At 47.2% G+C, this 15,601-nt stretch overlaps 1 protein-coding gene across 1 annotated transcript; it reads right to left on the minus strand.

Annotated features, from left to right (window-relative positions):
* Positions 1-1,751: 1,751 nt before the first annotated feature.
* RDH5 (retinol dehydrogenase 5) lies at positions 1,752-14,342 on the minus strand. The gene is made up of 5 exons (XM_077923982.1): positions 14,198-14,342; positions 9,051-9,386; positions 7,638-7,896; positions 4,323-4,486; positions 1,752-2,101 (listed from the first exon to the last, which is right to left on the minus strand). Exons 2-5 carry the CDS (start codon positions 9,364-9,366, stop codon positions 1,878-1,880), a joined length of 963 nt encoding a protein of 320 aa, XP_077780108.1. The 5' UTR covers positions 9,367-9,386; positions 14,198-14,342; the 3' UTR covers positions 1,752-1,877.
* Between the last annotated feature and the right edge of the window lie 1,259 nt (positions 14,343-15,601).

Here is a 15,601-nt window from a genome sequence, read left to right on the forward strand (position 1 = left end):
CATTTGTCTGCATTGTGGATAGATGGCAAGCTTCAAAAAGAAATTTCCTTGCATTTGTAATTACGTATTGAAATCTTCCTGATGCCTCTTTGATTTCTCTGGAAGCCAAATCACTCTATAACCTTAGACTTCTATCATCTCCTTACCTTCTGGTTTTTAACTGGCCTTTAGTTCTTGGCAATGGATCACTTTTGCTCCCATGTTCTGTCCAGAACCTTTTGGAGGGTGTGGCAGGGATTTTTCTAATTCGCACTGCAGCTTCAGCTTCCTTACCCTTGTATTATCTCAACTGTGTCAATACATTGCCATACTAACATTTAATGGGCTGAGTTCTCTTTGCTGTGATGAATAAGCAATTTGCAGCCTGCTAGGAGGAACTTCTGTGTAGCTGAAATCTCCCTGGGTTGAGGTCACAGGAACAGGAACTATGGCTATTCTGGAGAACACATGAGCTCTTCTTCTTTGCAAATAATAATAATAATCCCCTAGCCACCAGCTATTTCGGTATTCTCATGTGATGAATAACCATGCCTTCTTACGCAAAGCACAGTTATGTGTTTCTGGTAGGATTATTCATGCTTTTTATGTCTTTGGGTATCCTGCCTCTCCAAAATCACGAATGAGTGCACGCATGCTTCAGTAGTGATGTCCATCTAAAAACCTACGCTTTGGGGCTAACTGTGCCATTGATTGAGGCCCCAAATAAGACAAAAGAAAGCAGTACAGTACAGGTCTTGTTGCTTTCCCCTCATTCTGTGCGTCACTGGTCCTGCTTGCTCAGCTCCTTACAGCTGGGATGTCTTCGCACCTTTGGGGGAAAGAGCCATGCTCTACTGCTGCAGTAGAGAGATGAAGGGTTTCAGCTTGGCTGAAAATTCCGACTCCCCAATTCTGCATATGTCAATAGCAAGCTTGCATTTAACCCAGTGGTGATACGCTCTGCCTCTGCACAGGACCAGCCCCTCTCAGTTGCTCATATTCAACTGGGGTACAGTCATCTTTTTATGCGTGTTAGCCAACTAAATTTATCTATCCCCTTTCCAAGTAGATCCTGGCCATCTTAAGATGAGGTGGGGAGCCTTTTCTATATCAAAGGCTGCATTTCTTGTGGGCGATTTCAACTACCCGCATGCATTTAAACAGCCCTGGGCCGCCCCAGGTTGCCACCTGGTGTCTCACGTGGCTGAAACAGTTAACTTTCAAGCTATATAGTCTGGTTAATTCCTGAGGTCCTTTGGAAGTTTGGGGGGGGGGGGTTGGAAGAGAAAAAAGAGTTTGAGCTTCCCTGAATCAGCTTCCGTACTCTTCAACTATTGCCCTGTAAAGTGTTAACTCATGAAAGTGCCATGAATTTTGTGGACTGATGTAAAAGCCCACCACCCTCAGCAACTGCCCTGTATAAGCGTGCTCTTGATCCTCAACCTTCGAGGATTCAATGCCAAACTGTCGGGAGCATCTCTTGCAAAACGTTGCTTTAGAAACCTTTAAAAAACCACTTCCCTAGACAGTTCAGCTGCTGCAATATCCTCTGCTTCTAATTCTGCACTGGTTGACCAGCTCACAATGAAAGCTGCAAGTGTGGTTTCTCCCTAATCGTGCTCCCAGTCTGGATTATTGTTCCCTTCTATATGGTTGGTGCCTGGCTTAGAAACACCATGATCTACAATAATCATGCTTTTTTGGAGTACTGTTGAAAGTTTCCATAACACCCTTTGATCTGCGGAAGAGGAGCAAGCAGGCTGGGCAAACAGTTTTTTCCTACTGACAATGACACTTTTATTTCTCCATAGTTCTTGCGAAGGAATGTGGTCTGTCTGATTGACAGCTGGTCCACAGGCTTGGTCCTGGAGAGAGGCGAGGTGTGAGATTCGGGGAGTCTAGCGGGCCCGATGGGCTGGCTTGGGTAGGATGGTAGCCAAAACAATGTCCACCATGAAGGCAGGTAGATAAGAGACTGGCAGCCACACAAACTTGGCATCCCAGCCAGCGCTATAGCGGGTGCGAGGGTATTTGGCCTGAAGGGCATGCTCCATGCAGTTGGTCACTTTGCTGAGGTCTGGGTCGCAGATGATGTTCATGATGAACTTCTGGACTTTCAGGTCTGTTGAGAGGCAAGTATAATTGCAGTCATCAAAAACAAAAAGAGGGACCATTTTACGAACTGCCTGCCTACCTTTGCCTGCCCAGTGCATCCATCCTAATTACTATCTACCCTCTTCCTCCTCCTCACACCTGGTTCCTGGTTTCCCTGGTCTTGGACCTAGTACTTCAGATTGAAATCAGAACTTTGATGCACATGCTTGGCATTTTTTAAAATTTGCATCTATGTTGGAAGGCACATCTGCACAATCCTTTTTTTTTTTTTTTTTTTTTGAGTGTATGTAACCCTATGGCTCCAGAGTACTTTGATGGCTTTCGGAACATGGTTAAACTCAGAGGAACTAGTAACAGGCTCTGCATGCATTACGAAACACATCTCGGATTGCACCACGTGTTGGTTTTGCCCAGGGGACATGACCTCTTCTTATCTGAACTTAAAATTGTGAACAGAGGCACAGTGTGGTATAACGGTTAAAAGTGTTGGGCTGTGACCTGGGAGACCAGAGTTCGAAACCACACTCTGCCAGGAAGCTCACTGGGTGACCAGTCACTGTCTCTTGGCCTAACCTACTTCATGGGGTTGTTGTGAGGATAACATGGAGATGGAAGAACCTTCAGCTCCTTAGTTGTGTGTGGGTGGCGGGAGGTGTTATATGAACGTAGTGAGGAAATAAAAAATGCAGTCACCTCTCTTCTGTAGCAGTTGATTTTCCCCTAATCCCATGCCTCTAAATAAGTGTACACCAAGGATTTGATCCTTTTATAAGCCCCATTATGAAACTGGCAGATGTCTTCATGCCTGAGCCGAGCTGCCCAGCTCCAGTCTTAGAAGGTGAAAGATTAGCTTGAGCTTAGAGTATGTCTCTTCCTTCCCACCCACCTCATATGAGAAGTTGTGCATGCCAAGACATTACCACCAAAGGAAGGATGGAGGAAGGGAACTCTGCAAGCGCCAGCCGTCCTAGCAAGTTGTAATGGGGGTTTAGGGATCCAGCGCTAGCTCGTGTTGGGATCCTCTACCAAGGAACTAAAGCACATACTTGAACCATGGAGAAACCATTGCAGGATTGTGCTGCTTAGGAGCTGACAGATGAAAGATAAAAGTGATGGTTAAAAAGAAGAAGCTGAAACAGGGTTGGAATTTGCTGCAAGTAATGGGGTGTATAGGGACGTGGGTGGTGCTGTGGGTTAAACCACAGAGCCTAGGACTTGCCAATCAGAAGGTCGGCGGTTCGAATCCCCGTGACGGGGTGAGCTCCCGTTGCTCAGTCCCTGCTCCTGCCAACCTAGCAGTTGGAAAGCACGAAGTGCAAGTAGATAAATAGGTACCGCTCCGGCGGGAAGGTAAACGGCGTTTCCATGTGCTGCTCTGGTTTGCCAGAAGCGGCTTAGTCATGCTGGCCACATGACCCAGAAGCTGTACGCCGGCTCCCTTGGCCAGTAAAGCGAGATGAGCGCAGCAACCCCAGAGTCGGCCACGACTGGACCCTTTACCTTTAATGAGGTATAGGGGAGAAATAGTATGGATAGGAAAACTGGCCTTCCATGTGTTGTTGGACTCCATCCTCCATTAGTCCTGGCCGGCATGGCTGATGGTCTGGGTCTATGGGAGGTGTAGTTCAGCAGCATCAAGAGGGCCACAGGTTAGAATCATAGAATCTTAGAATTGGAAGGGACCCAAGGTCATCTAGTTCAACCCTCTTTAATGCAGGAATCTCAGCTAAAGCATCCATGACAGATGGCCATCCAGTCTCTGCTTAAAAACCTCCAAGGAAGGAGAGTCCACCACCTCTCATTGGAGTCTGTTCCACTGCCAAACAGCTCTTAACTGTCAGAAAGGTTTTCCGAATCTCCTTTCTTGTAACTTGAAGCCATTGGTTCAAGTCCTACCCTCCAGAGCAGGAGAACACAATCATTCTCCCTCTTCCGTGTGACAGCTCTTTAGGCATTTGAAGATGGCTACTCTATCTCCCCTCTGTCTCCTCTTTTCTAGGCTAAGCATACCCAGCTCCTTCAAGCGTTCCTCATAAGGCTTAGTTTCCAGACCCTTGATCATTTTGGGTCTGGAAACTTAGGTTAGTCATTCTTGTGCTAGGGCTTGAATTAACTTCTTGCTGCTCTGTGCCTGTTCTGTTCTTTTGTACAGCTAACGGCCCTGTATTTCAGAAACAAGATCTAACCTTGCTTTCCCTCCAGCAGTCAGTGGCTGCACTGGTACTCACAGTTTGGAAAGAAGTCTTCACCGTAGCTCTGCCGAGTCTCGGGGCTCAGTCGGTCCCAGAGTTGCCTTAAGGAGGCTTCTATTGATTCAAGGTTGGTCACAGCCGTCTTGAAGAAGCCCGGCTCCACAATAGAGACCTTTACCCCAAAATGGTACATATCCCTCCTAAAAAAGAGGAAAAAAGAGGAGTTTCATATTCCATACTCACCATTGCAAGGATTAGGAACACACTCCATGAGCTTGCCATGAAGGGGTTGAATAATAGCGAGACTGGAGACGCCAGTATGTTGCAATTTCAGCTGAATTTGGGGGAACTGCTTGAAGCATCCTTTGTGTAGAGCTATTTCCATTGCTTTTTGTTTGATTTGCTCATTGCAAACAGCTGAAAGTCTGTCAATTCTGACAATAAACCTGATTTGCAATGGAGAGGGGTTGAATAAATTTGATTGCAACAGTAAGGGTAAACTCAGCCTACATCAAGTGACCGTGAACATGTGTCTGTGTACATATGTCTTCCACCTTTTTTTACTGGCTGGGCTTCTACCTTTACTTTTTGCATAAAATAAGCTTAGAGCTCTTTATTTCCATTATGGGGGAAATGCAACTGCTGAACCTATTATTGTGCAGTGGCTAAAAGTACAGAATTGCTGCCAGCAAAAAAAAAAAAAACTTGGCAACTCCAATGTTCGGCCAGCACAAAGAGGGAAGCTCAACACCCAAGCAGCTTCCTGTTGTGGGAAATCTGCCCCTCTGTGATGCCACACTTGACCTTTGTCATCAAAACAATTCCTTTTTCCTATATTACTTTACGTCGCAGCTTAAAATAATTCGGAGCCCTAGCGTGATTGCACTGCTAGAACCTGGATGAAAACCTGGGTAAAAGCCATTATCAGTGAACCTTCTCCTTCCTGGCAATTGTAGCAGCTGTGGCATGGGAACACAAGATGGAAAAGGCGATGAAGAAGTCTCTTGCACCCTTCCATATCTAAAGATCCGCTTTTTAAAAAAATCTGATTTAATGTATACTGTATACTGCCACCTGTTATGTGATTTCACTCGTGCTCTCCTGTTAGGTTCTGGTTTAGCCCAGGGTGGTGATGCAGAGAATTGATACACTAATTAATTGGCAACCAGAACAGAAGATCGCTTCCACCTGTTTGGATGGGAGTGCCATGCTGAGACTCGCTGAACTGCAGGATGGGAAGAGACTGAATTGGCTTCCCCTAGGTTGAAGCTGCAGAGTGCGTAGAACGAGATCTGAAAAGGCATAGCTTGAGATTGGGCTTTGTCTCAGCATCTATTTTCGAAGTGTGGAGGTCTGGAATTTATGCTGAGGACAGGCACCAAATGGACTGATGCATTTCCCAATTGCAGAAGTGTGAAATCCATGGGGTTGCACCCAACATTAGTCACTCTCATAGTAGACCTGTTGAAAACCACTAATTTAAGCCCATTAATTTCAAGCGGTCTACTCTGAGTAACACTTAGTTGGCTACAACCCATCCTTTCTAGATGTGGGACACTGACTGCGTTCAGATGTGATGCTAAATCCATGGCTCCGAATGAGCTACAACACATCAGAACTAGGCATTATCCTTCCAAAGGCAAATACTACTCCTTTCCCACCAGCAGGAGGAGCAGTTGATCTAAGGTGTTTCTCCCCTCCCAGTCCGGCTGCTGGCAAAATTCAGCTATAAAAGGAGCTTGAGGCTGAAGGAATTGTCAAAAGTTGTTGAGGTGTTTTTTTTGTTTTTTTAAAAAAGGTTTTTGTTTTGACACTGCCGACATGGGTTGCCACACATCCAGATTTTCCTGGACCTTTTTCTTTCTTTGCCTATTTCCACCTGAACACTGCTTCCAACTGCAGTAAAAAGGTAAAGGACCCCTGGACGGTTAAGTCCAGTCAAAGGCAACTATGGGGTTGTGGCGCTCATCTCGCTTTCAGTCCAAGGGAGCCAGCGTTTGTCCACAGACAGCTCTCCAGGTCATATGGCCAGCATGACTAAACCGCTTGTGGTGCAACAGGACACAGTGACGGAAGCCAGAGTGCATGGAAACACCGTTTACCTTCCCGCCGCATTGGTACCTATTAACCTACTTGCACTGGTATGCTTTCGATCTGCTAGGTTGGCAGGAGCTGGAACAGAGCAACGGGAGCTCACCCCCTCAAGGGGATCAAACCTCCAACCTTATGATCGGCAAGTCAACTGCAGTATTCTGGCTAAGTCTGCAAACTTCTAGGTGTATAGGGTGCCACAGAATTGAGCAGAACAGAAGGCAAGTGGTGCGGGTGCCAATTTTTTGGCCAGGCACAGGGCACTGCTGAAATCTGAAAGACCAAAGTCCACCCCATATTAAAGAAGAGGGGGCTGGGCTAGCCCAGGACGTGTTGTTGCTTGAGGCAACAATCCCTATGGCCACTCCTTCTGCTCAGATCCAGGCCCACTCTCCTCTGCTGTTTCCTCCTCTGCCGTTTCCTCCCCTGCCATACCTGTGCTGCTGCACCCCCAAACCCCCCACCCCCCGCCACTGTGCTGTGGTGGCGGGAGGCAAGGGCATGGAGAAGGTGGCAAGCAGTAGTACAGATTAGCCGCATGCTCCCTGGACCCGGCTCTGCCACCTGAAGCAACTGCCTCACGTTGCCTCATGAGTGGGCCGGCCCTGCGAGAGGATGCCTACTGGAATAAAGTAGGCTTACCATGGAGGGCAATGTAGAATCAGTGTCACACAGTTGTTAGGGTGTCAGGAAAGGGGACCTGGGAAGCCAGGGTTCAAATTCCCCTCCCTCAGCCCTGAAGGTCATTGGGTAACCTTGGTCTCTCAGCCTAACCAACCTTGCAGTGTTGTGGCAAGGGTAAAATGGGAACACAGGAGAATCATTTACAGTGGTACCTCGGGTTACATACTCTTCAGGTTACATACACTTCAGGTTACAGACTCCACTAACCCAGTAGTGCTTCAGGTTAAGAACTTTGCTTCAGGATGAGAACAGAAAGCATGCTCCGGCGGTGCGGCAGCAGCAGGAGGCCCCATTAGCTAAAGTGGTGCTTCAGGTTAAGTACGGACCTCCGGAACGAATTAAGTACTTAACCTGAGGTACCACTGTACATGAGCTTGAGCTCCCTGGAGGAAAAGTGAGATATAAATATAAAAGAGAGAGAGAGAATGTGAGAAAATGAGATAAACAGGAGGAAAAGGGATGGAAGAGAATATAAGGGAGCAAAGGACCATGAGAATCGGATGTGGGAAACTGGATGTGGGAAACCTGACAGTGGCTATGGGGTGAGCACAAGCAAAGCCCTACCTGTTCTCCTACCTGAGGCTGTCGGAGAAGGCCTCAACAGTGTATTTGGAAACACAGTAGCCACCGCCATTGGCTGAGAGGCGACCCAAGACGCTGGAGGTGTTGACCACTCGGCCACGTGCCCGTTTGAGCAAAGGTAGGAAGGCCAGAGATACCTCGATGACCCCAAAGGTGTTGACAGACATGACCTTGCGGTAATCCTCCACGCCCATCCATTCTGTGGGGCCAATGGGGTTGGCCACACCTGCGTTGTTCACCAGGCCAAAGAGCCCTGGAGAGGGAGAATTATTGGGGAGGGGGAAAAGAGACAGATCACACCTTGGCTTTATAGCATCCTGTTTTTCACTGTGGGGGGAAAAAGATGCTATGCAAAGTTGCCTTATAATGAGTCAGACTGTTGTCTCAAATGACCTAGTACGGTGTACCGTGCTTGCTAGCGTCTCTCCCAAAATTTCAGGTGGAAATTCAGCCTTACTACCCCTTTTTAATGGGTGATACCAAAGATTAAGCCTCAGATGTTTTGTATGCAAAGGTTTATTATGGGGGATAAAATGCTGAGTTGTTACCAACATCTTGTAGCCAAAGCTTAGAGATCTGGGTTTAAGAGTACAGTCGTACCTTGGATCTCGAATGCCTTGGCTCCCGAACAAATCAGCTCCCGAACGATCGAAACCCGGAAGTGACTCTTCTGGTTTCCGAACAATTTTTGGAAACCGAATGTCCGATGAGGCTTTCGCGGCTCAGAAGCCGCGCTTTGGTTTTCAAATGTTTTGGAAGTCGAACAGATTTTTGGTACGGATTCCATTTGACTTCCAAGGTATGACAGTATACATTATTCTATCTCGCTTCCCTACCTGTAAAATGGGTATAATTGTGACCTATGTTGGAATCGCAATATAATGAGTACACCACACTGCAAATTAAAGCTAGTAATAAGAAGCTGCAACTCGAGCGTTAATGAGCACATGTCGTGCATGCAGAACAACCTAGTTTCAGTCTCTAGGAGACTGGGAAAATACTCCTGTCTGAAACAATGAAAAGCCACTGCCAGCCAGTGTTGACAGTATTGGGCTATCTGGATCAATGGTCAGGCATAAGGCAGCAGCTTAAGTTCAGCAACAGCAGCAAAGCAGCAATTATACTAGCAGTTGTGCTGCTGTCTTAATCCTTAAGCACACTGGTGTACAGCCAGGTAAGCTGCCCTGTGATTTTTGAGTAAAGCAGTCAAATCCCTGCTCTTTTCAAGAGCTTTTCTTGTCCCAGCTAGAACTGCATTGGTTGAAAGCTGCAGTTTTAGAAAGTTGACTTCAGCGTCCAGAACTTTGACTTTTCTCCTTGTTTTCTGTAGAAGCACAACACACACTCAGACCTGACTCACCCCACTGCCCCCCACCCCCCGGATCTCTACCGGGGCGAGAGACTCACCTTTTTCTCCCACTTCACCTTTCACCCACTGCACGGCTTTAGAGATGCTCTCGGAGTTGGTGACGTCCAGCAGGATGGTGCGCAGGTTTGGCGAGCTGGACCGCTGCAGGTTATCAGCCCCCTTCTGGGTTAGGCAACCTGCCAGCACCTGAAAGCCCTTCTTGTCCAGGCGCTTGGCCAGCATGTTCCCGAAACCCGTGTCGCAGCCTGTGATGAAGACATACTTGTCCTTGTAGGAGCTCAATGTCTGCCGGTCGCGCAAGAACCAGACCACAATCCAGAGGATACTGAAGAGCAGCGCATAGCAACACAACATAGTAGAGTCTCGACGAAGACCTGCAGGGTAAGGGAAAATGGGCAAGGCGGGCTGAGCACAAGTAAGTGCTGAATTCTGCTTTTTGTTTTCAGGTCAACAAGGAAGATCCATCTGTCCTAATCACATAGGCCAGGCTCTAGTGGGAAACCTAGTGTGTTCCTGGACTACATCTCCTATTATCCTACACCAGGGTTTCCAGTTGTGGGTTGTTGTTGTTTTTTTGGACTACAGTTCCCATCATCCCTGACCACTGGATGATGGGAGTTGTAGTCCAACAGCTGGAGGCCCATGATTGGGAAACCCTGTCCTAGATCATTGGCTGTACTGGAGGGCAGCAGATTCCCAATCCCTGAGAATCAGTAGGCTTCTGAATCTAGAATGAAGCTGTCTGTTGATATTGTTCTACTCTGCTGTTAATCAGTCACTCTTGGGAGATTCTCAACCCTGGCCTTTGGCAGCTAAGTTATTTTGTTTTGTGAGGTCCACCTCTTTGGCTGAATTTATATCATTTTGTAATGGTTTAACTTGTTTTTAAAAATGTCACTGTTTATCTGTTTTTATACAGGTATATACAGTAATGTTGTTACATAACCCATTCTTGGACCTTATGGTGAAGGGCCAGTAAGAAATACATAAAATAGATTGTCCTTTATATATTTTGAGGTAATAGGAAGAGATGAGGAGGAAACAAACAAATGCTTTAATTAATCCTCAACATATTTTAACCCATTTTAGGCTCTTCCAAAGAGGTAATCGTAAACGAACCAGCACAGTAAGGGCCAAACTAAACGTAATGCTACATTTTCCACCCTCATGTGGCTAGTATTTTATTTTTTAAAAACAACAACAAATAACTGGTACTGAGGCATCCTTGGTGGCTTGGGAACATAATGTGGGAGGAAGGGAGATCTAATAACACTTCCTCCTAAATGGAGATGAGGGAACGTGACCTAACCAGGTCTAGGAATACAACTCTGTGATCTTCACCCCTCCATGCATTAACTAGCTTTAAGCTTGTTATTTATATTTGACAGCAGTTTCCCACGTGGTTTAGCTCTGAACTGGTCTGGAGGGTCGAGGGAAGACCATTCTGTGTGGCAAGCAGAAATGCTTATGCTGATGGATTGGTTGTATTCGTGTGACATTCAGTTGCACTCATTGTGCATGTAGTCTTAGGTTTCCTGTGGACATGATAAGTTATAGCATCTGGACGAACTCTGCTCAACACAGAGATGGAGAAGCTACAAGTCTCAGGGGAGCCAAGGATTGGGAATCTTCCAGGGCTGTGATCAAAGCCTGTGACTTGCAGTGCTCTCATGAGGAGTCAGCCTTGTCCTTGTCTATATATGACCACTTGACTCTCTGAGGTAGATGCAAGCAAACTCTCTCCAGAGCTATTGCATCTAGCGGGAGAATTTGGCAGTGAAGTCCAAGAGCAATAAAACAGTACCAGGTTATCAGCCCTGGTTGTTCCCACAGCTCTAAGCAGGGGCTCATACACACATTTTACGCCACACATTCCTCTACATCCTTCCTGCTCTAGCGATTGCCATGGCGACCTGCCCTAAACTAGGCCACAAGCCTGGGTGTGACTGAGATTAGATGGGATAACAACAGCAGCAGCAGATTTCCAACTTCGTGTCTTAGTTCTTTGGACAAACATAGGCATAACGTAGGGTTGTACTCTTTTATGCAGATATATTTGAGGCAGTGGCGTAGCGTGGGGGGTGCAGGGGGGGCCGGCCGCACCGGGCGCAACATCTGGGGTTAGGGCAAATCCACAGGTTAGGGGGCGCAAATCCATGGGTTAGGGGGCGCAAATCTACGGGTTAGGGGGCGCAAATTACTTGCCTTGCCCCAGGTGCTGACAACCCACGCTACGCCACTGATTTGAGGCACAGAGCAAAAACCTCTTAAGTTTTAAAACGGGCCAATTAATACAGACTCGTTGCAATATAATATTAATATACTTTAAGCCAGGGGCCTATACAGTTGTTGCTAGACTACAAGTCCAGTCATCCCTGGCTGGAGCTGATGGGAGTGGAAGTCCAATAATATCCCTGCTTAGGTAATATTAACATGACGTAGCGAATAGAGCAGGCATAGGCAAACTCGGCCCTCCAGATGTTTTGGGACTATAACTCCCACAATCCCTAGCTAACAGGACCAGTGGTCAGGGATGATGGGAATTGTAGTCTCAAAAAGATCTGGAGGGCCGAGTTTGCCTATGCCTGGATTAGAGTCACCAGCTAGGACTCGAGTGTCCCAGGTGTAAATACCTTTTCAGCCATGAAATTCACTGGGTGCCTTTGGGCTAGTAACACTCCCCAACCCTTATCTACCTCACAGGGGTGTTGTGAGGAGTTTGTGTGTGTTTCCATGTCAGCCAAGTTCACCACTAGGCACTCTGAAGTTGCTTCAAAAACCCAACTGTGTGAGGCTGGCTGGACCCAGCTTTGTGGTAAACTCGTGATAGGTATGAAATGAATTCCTCTGTGGATATCACCAACTGCCGCATCATCACCAGCAACTGATTTATAATACTAAAATAAAAATCACCCAAACTATTCTTTCCAGCAATTACTAAACCACAGAATGTGTGTGCACATTTGGCCTCATACTTTACATGTCATGTGGTAAAAGCAACAACAGGACCCTGCCATTCTTTACATGCATACTTGTGGGTAAAGAGGGAGTTCTAAGCTGTGCTTGGAAACTTGTCAGCAAAGAAAGCTTGTTGTTGTTGTTTAGTCGTGTCCAACTCTTCGTGACCCCATGGACCAAAGCACGCCAGGCACTTCTGTCTTCCACTGCCTCCCGCAGTTTAGTCCAACTCATGCTGGTAACTTCGAGAACACTATCCAACCATCTCATCCTCTGTCGTCCCCTTCTCCTTGTTTGTGCCCTCCATCTTTCCCAACATCAGGGTCTTTTCCAGGGAGTCTTCTCTTCTCATGAGGTGGCCAAAGTACTGGAGCCTCAGCTTCACGATCTGTCCTTCCAGTGAGCACTCAGGGCTGATTTCCTTCAGAATGGATCGGTTTGATCTTCTAGCAGTCCATAGGACTCTCAAGAGTCTCCTCCAACACCATAATTCAAAAGCATCCATTCTTCGGCGATCAGCCTTTTTTATGGTCCAGCTCTCACTTACATACATCACTACTGGGAAAACCATAGCTTTAACTATACAGACCTTTGTTGGCAAGGTGATGTCTCTGCTTTTTAAGTTGCTGAAAGAAAGCTACTCTGGACTAATTCATGAAGAGTGCAAGGCTGTGAGTTTGCAAAAGTAGCTTGTCATTTGCTCCCCCCAACTCCCAGGTAGTAGATGGGGAAGCAAAGCAAGGCATCCTAGCTGTCAGACTTCGTTTGGGATCGTGAAACAAAATCAACAGCCACAAATGCAAGTGTGCCGTATCCTTTGGGAAATCTCTGTCAGCAGGCACTATGTTCGGCCTCGAATCCAAATCTGAACTAATCCAGCAACAAACACCTATTTGACATCTGCTACCTGACATGGATGAGACAGCGGTACCTTAATGCCAGTTCAATTCTAGGGGAATTCAATGCCTGACTTTCTCTCACACGGAAGCTCAGTCCATACATTTGAGCCTCCAGTGGCTGGGTACTAGAGGATTTCCCCCTTGCTCCAGAATGCAAGGATCAGGGGAGCTTTCATAACCCAGTTTTGTAAGTGGCCTGGTCCCGTTCAGGGTCAAGGACTGTGAGGCCCGCATTACATACCATATGATGCAGCTCTATATTTTCATCTAGCACATAAAGGTCAGGGGAGGACTCGTGTGCTCAAAAACAATTCATATGCATCTGTCTGCTATTCACTCAGACAGGCCAAATAAGGGATGGTGAGTTAAGATTTCTTCCCTTTGTCCTAGCAGTTGTGGCAAATGATAGTATTGCTTATTGGTCTTTATTTTAAATGTAATTTAAATATAAGCACATTCACTCCTGCAGTACTTCTAGCGCAGAGATCACACTTTATGGTGCCCCATCTACACCCACCCAGGTCTTCTGCATAAACCTTGGGCTGTGATCCGACGCCATTTCAAAGAGAAAGGATGCAGAACTTGGATGCCAGTGGCTCTTTGTTCCAAGGCAAGTGTGAAGACATCCCCAGGGGAGGAAGAAAATTGTACAAATTGGGCTCGGGGTGAAAGATCTCGGGTCCAGTTAAAGGCAGAGAGGCTTGTACATGTTACTGGCTTAAAATGCAGCTAGGCTGATCTTTCTCTCCCTCAATTTGGATCAAAGCTAGTTTGGCGGTAGATGCATCAAACCACAATTATTTCAGAACAAACAGCAGCATAGATGTGGAATGCAGCTAATGCCATGTGTATACCACTTCTCAAACCCAGTGGTGAGAGCCCACCAGATGCAGAGGAGATGGGCATCTGTGCATTGGCACAGCCACAGTGGCTGAAGCCAACACAAAACTCAAGATTTCAAAGAGCAAGCTTTTAAGATATTCCGGAACTGGGTCTTCTCTTCCAGAGTTGGAGCTTAGGAGCCTGAATTCCTAACTCCACTCCCGTCTTGCACGTGTGACTTCAGCTCCCTCAAGAAGAGAGCAGCTGCTACTTGCGCTGAAGCAGACAGTAAGTTTATTCAGGTGTCAAGACCACACTCGGATTTCAGCTCTTCCCGTTAGACACCCACCTCCCAGCTTCCTCAGCTGCAAGATGGACTGATCAGTGGCACACCTTGCCATCCACAGGGTTGCAGGCATGCAGAAGATGGTTCAGGTTTGTTCCGTTAAGTTCCTGGGACTTAGGTGGAGTGCAATACCAGCCCGCCCACCCATTGTCCTCCTTACCTTCTCACCAGATGCAGCTGTTGATAAACTTGGCAGACTCCAGCGGCAGAAGCAGCAGCTAGTCTCTGCTGGGTCTAGGACTCTTTACCCTGCTTGGCTTCTGCTGCACAGAGCGGACAAGAGTTCTGCTCCTAGCCAAAGTCCAGGAGGGCAAGAAGCCAGAGCATTCGCCAATCAGCTTCCCGGTGGACGCTAAGGGGCAGGGACACAACCCCAGCATTAACCCTTGATGCAGCTGCAAAGCAATCTGCCCAGTTAACCTCCACTCAGCTGAATTCCAGAGGAATCAGAGAAATCTTAGACTTAAAGGGCTGGGCTATGATGAAGAAGCTGATACAAGGATACAAGAGTTGCATTTCCTTGAAACCCGTCCTCACGGACCATGCTCGGGGTGGAACAAGACTATTTGTTAAAAACAATTTCATTTATGTGATAACCACCCCCCTTCTTAAAAGCTGCCCGAGGCAATGCACAACATAAAACATACAATAAAACTCTTGAGAAGGGAAAACAACCGGAGGGTGTGGTAAGAGGAGAGCTGGTACTGAAAAATCCTTCCATAGTTTAATCACGTCAGGGTAAATCAGATGCACATCTGAAGTTTATTTAAAGTATTTTGTATCCCACCTTTCCTTAGGGAAGTTCAAGTGTCCACCACGCTGCACCCATTGCGAACAGCATCTCAAGATCTGCTGCATCTGTGGCACACTCAGTGGTAAGTCGTAGTCGCCTTGTTTATGGGACTGAGATAAGTTCGCATGCCCCCGCTTGTTGTCTTTTGGACTTCAGTTTTTAAGAAAACATAGGGTAGTAATCAATACAATTGTTACTCAAGAGTAGAACTGCTGAAGTCAGCAGCCGTGTCTAACTTAAAGGTAAAGGTAAAGGTACCCCTGCCCGTACGGGCCAGTCTTGACAGACTCTAGGGTTGTGCGCTCATCTCACTCTATAGGCCGGGAGCCAGCGTTGTCCGCAGACACTTCCGGGTCACGTGGCCAGTGTGACATCGCTACTCTGGCGAGCCTGCACCAGCGCAGCACACGGAACGCCGTTTACCTTCCCGCTATAAAGCGGTACCTATTTATCTACTTGCACTTAAGGGTGCTTTTGAACTGCTAGGTGGGCAGGAGCTGGGACCGAACGACGGGAGCTCACCCCGCCGCGGGGATTCGAACCGCCGACCATGCGATCGGCAAGTCCTAGGCGCTGAGGTTTTACCCACAGCGCCACCCGCGTCCCCCACAGCGCCACCCGCGTCCCCCATGTGTAACTTAGGTTCATTAATTTCAATGGGCCCTGGCTGAATATAGCCTGTTATGTTCTGTGTGGCCTTTGGACTGGAGATGGCTAGGTAGTCCCTGTCCACTGCCATTTTGTGAACGAGCTATGAGTTGCATTTTATGG

Source organism: Podarcis muralis, chromosome 2, assembly GCF_964188315.1.
Source record: "Podarcis muralis chromosome 2, rPodMur119.hap1.1, whole genome shotgun sequence".
Classification (NCBI taxonomy): Eukaryota; Metazoa; Chordata; class Lepidosauria; order Squamata; family Lacertidae; genus Podarcis; species Podarcis muralis.

Bases quoted from the DNA above. Each gene is read 5' to 3' on its own strand.
- RDH5 (XM_077923982.1), bottom strand. From the start codon at position 9,366: ATGTTGTGTTGCTATGCGCTGCTCTTCAGTATCCTCTGGATTGTGGTC. The intron at 7,897-9,050 runs GTGAGTCTCTCG...CTCCCTCTCCAG, and splicing joins AGGTGAAGTGGGAGAAAAAG to GGCTCTTTGGCCTGGTGAAC. The intron at 4,487-7,637 runs GTAGGAGAACAG...CCTCTTTTTTAG, and splicing joins GCCTTCTCCGACAGCCTCAG to GAGGGATATGTACCATTTTG.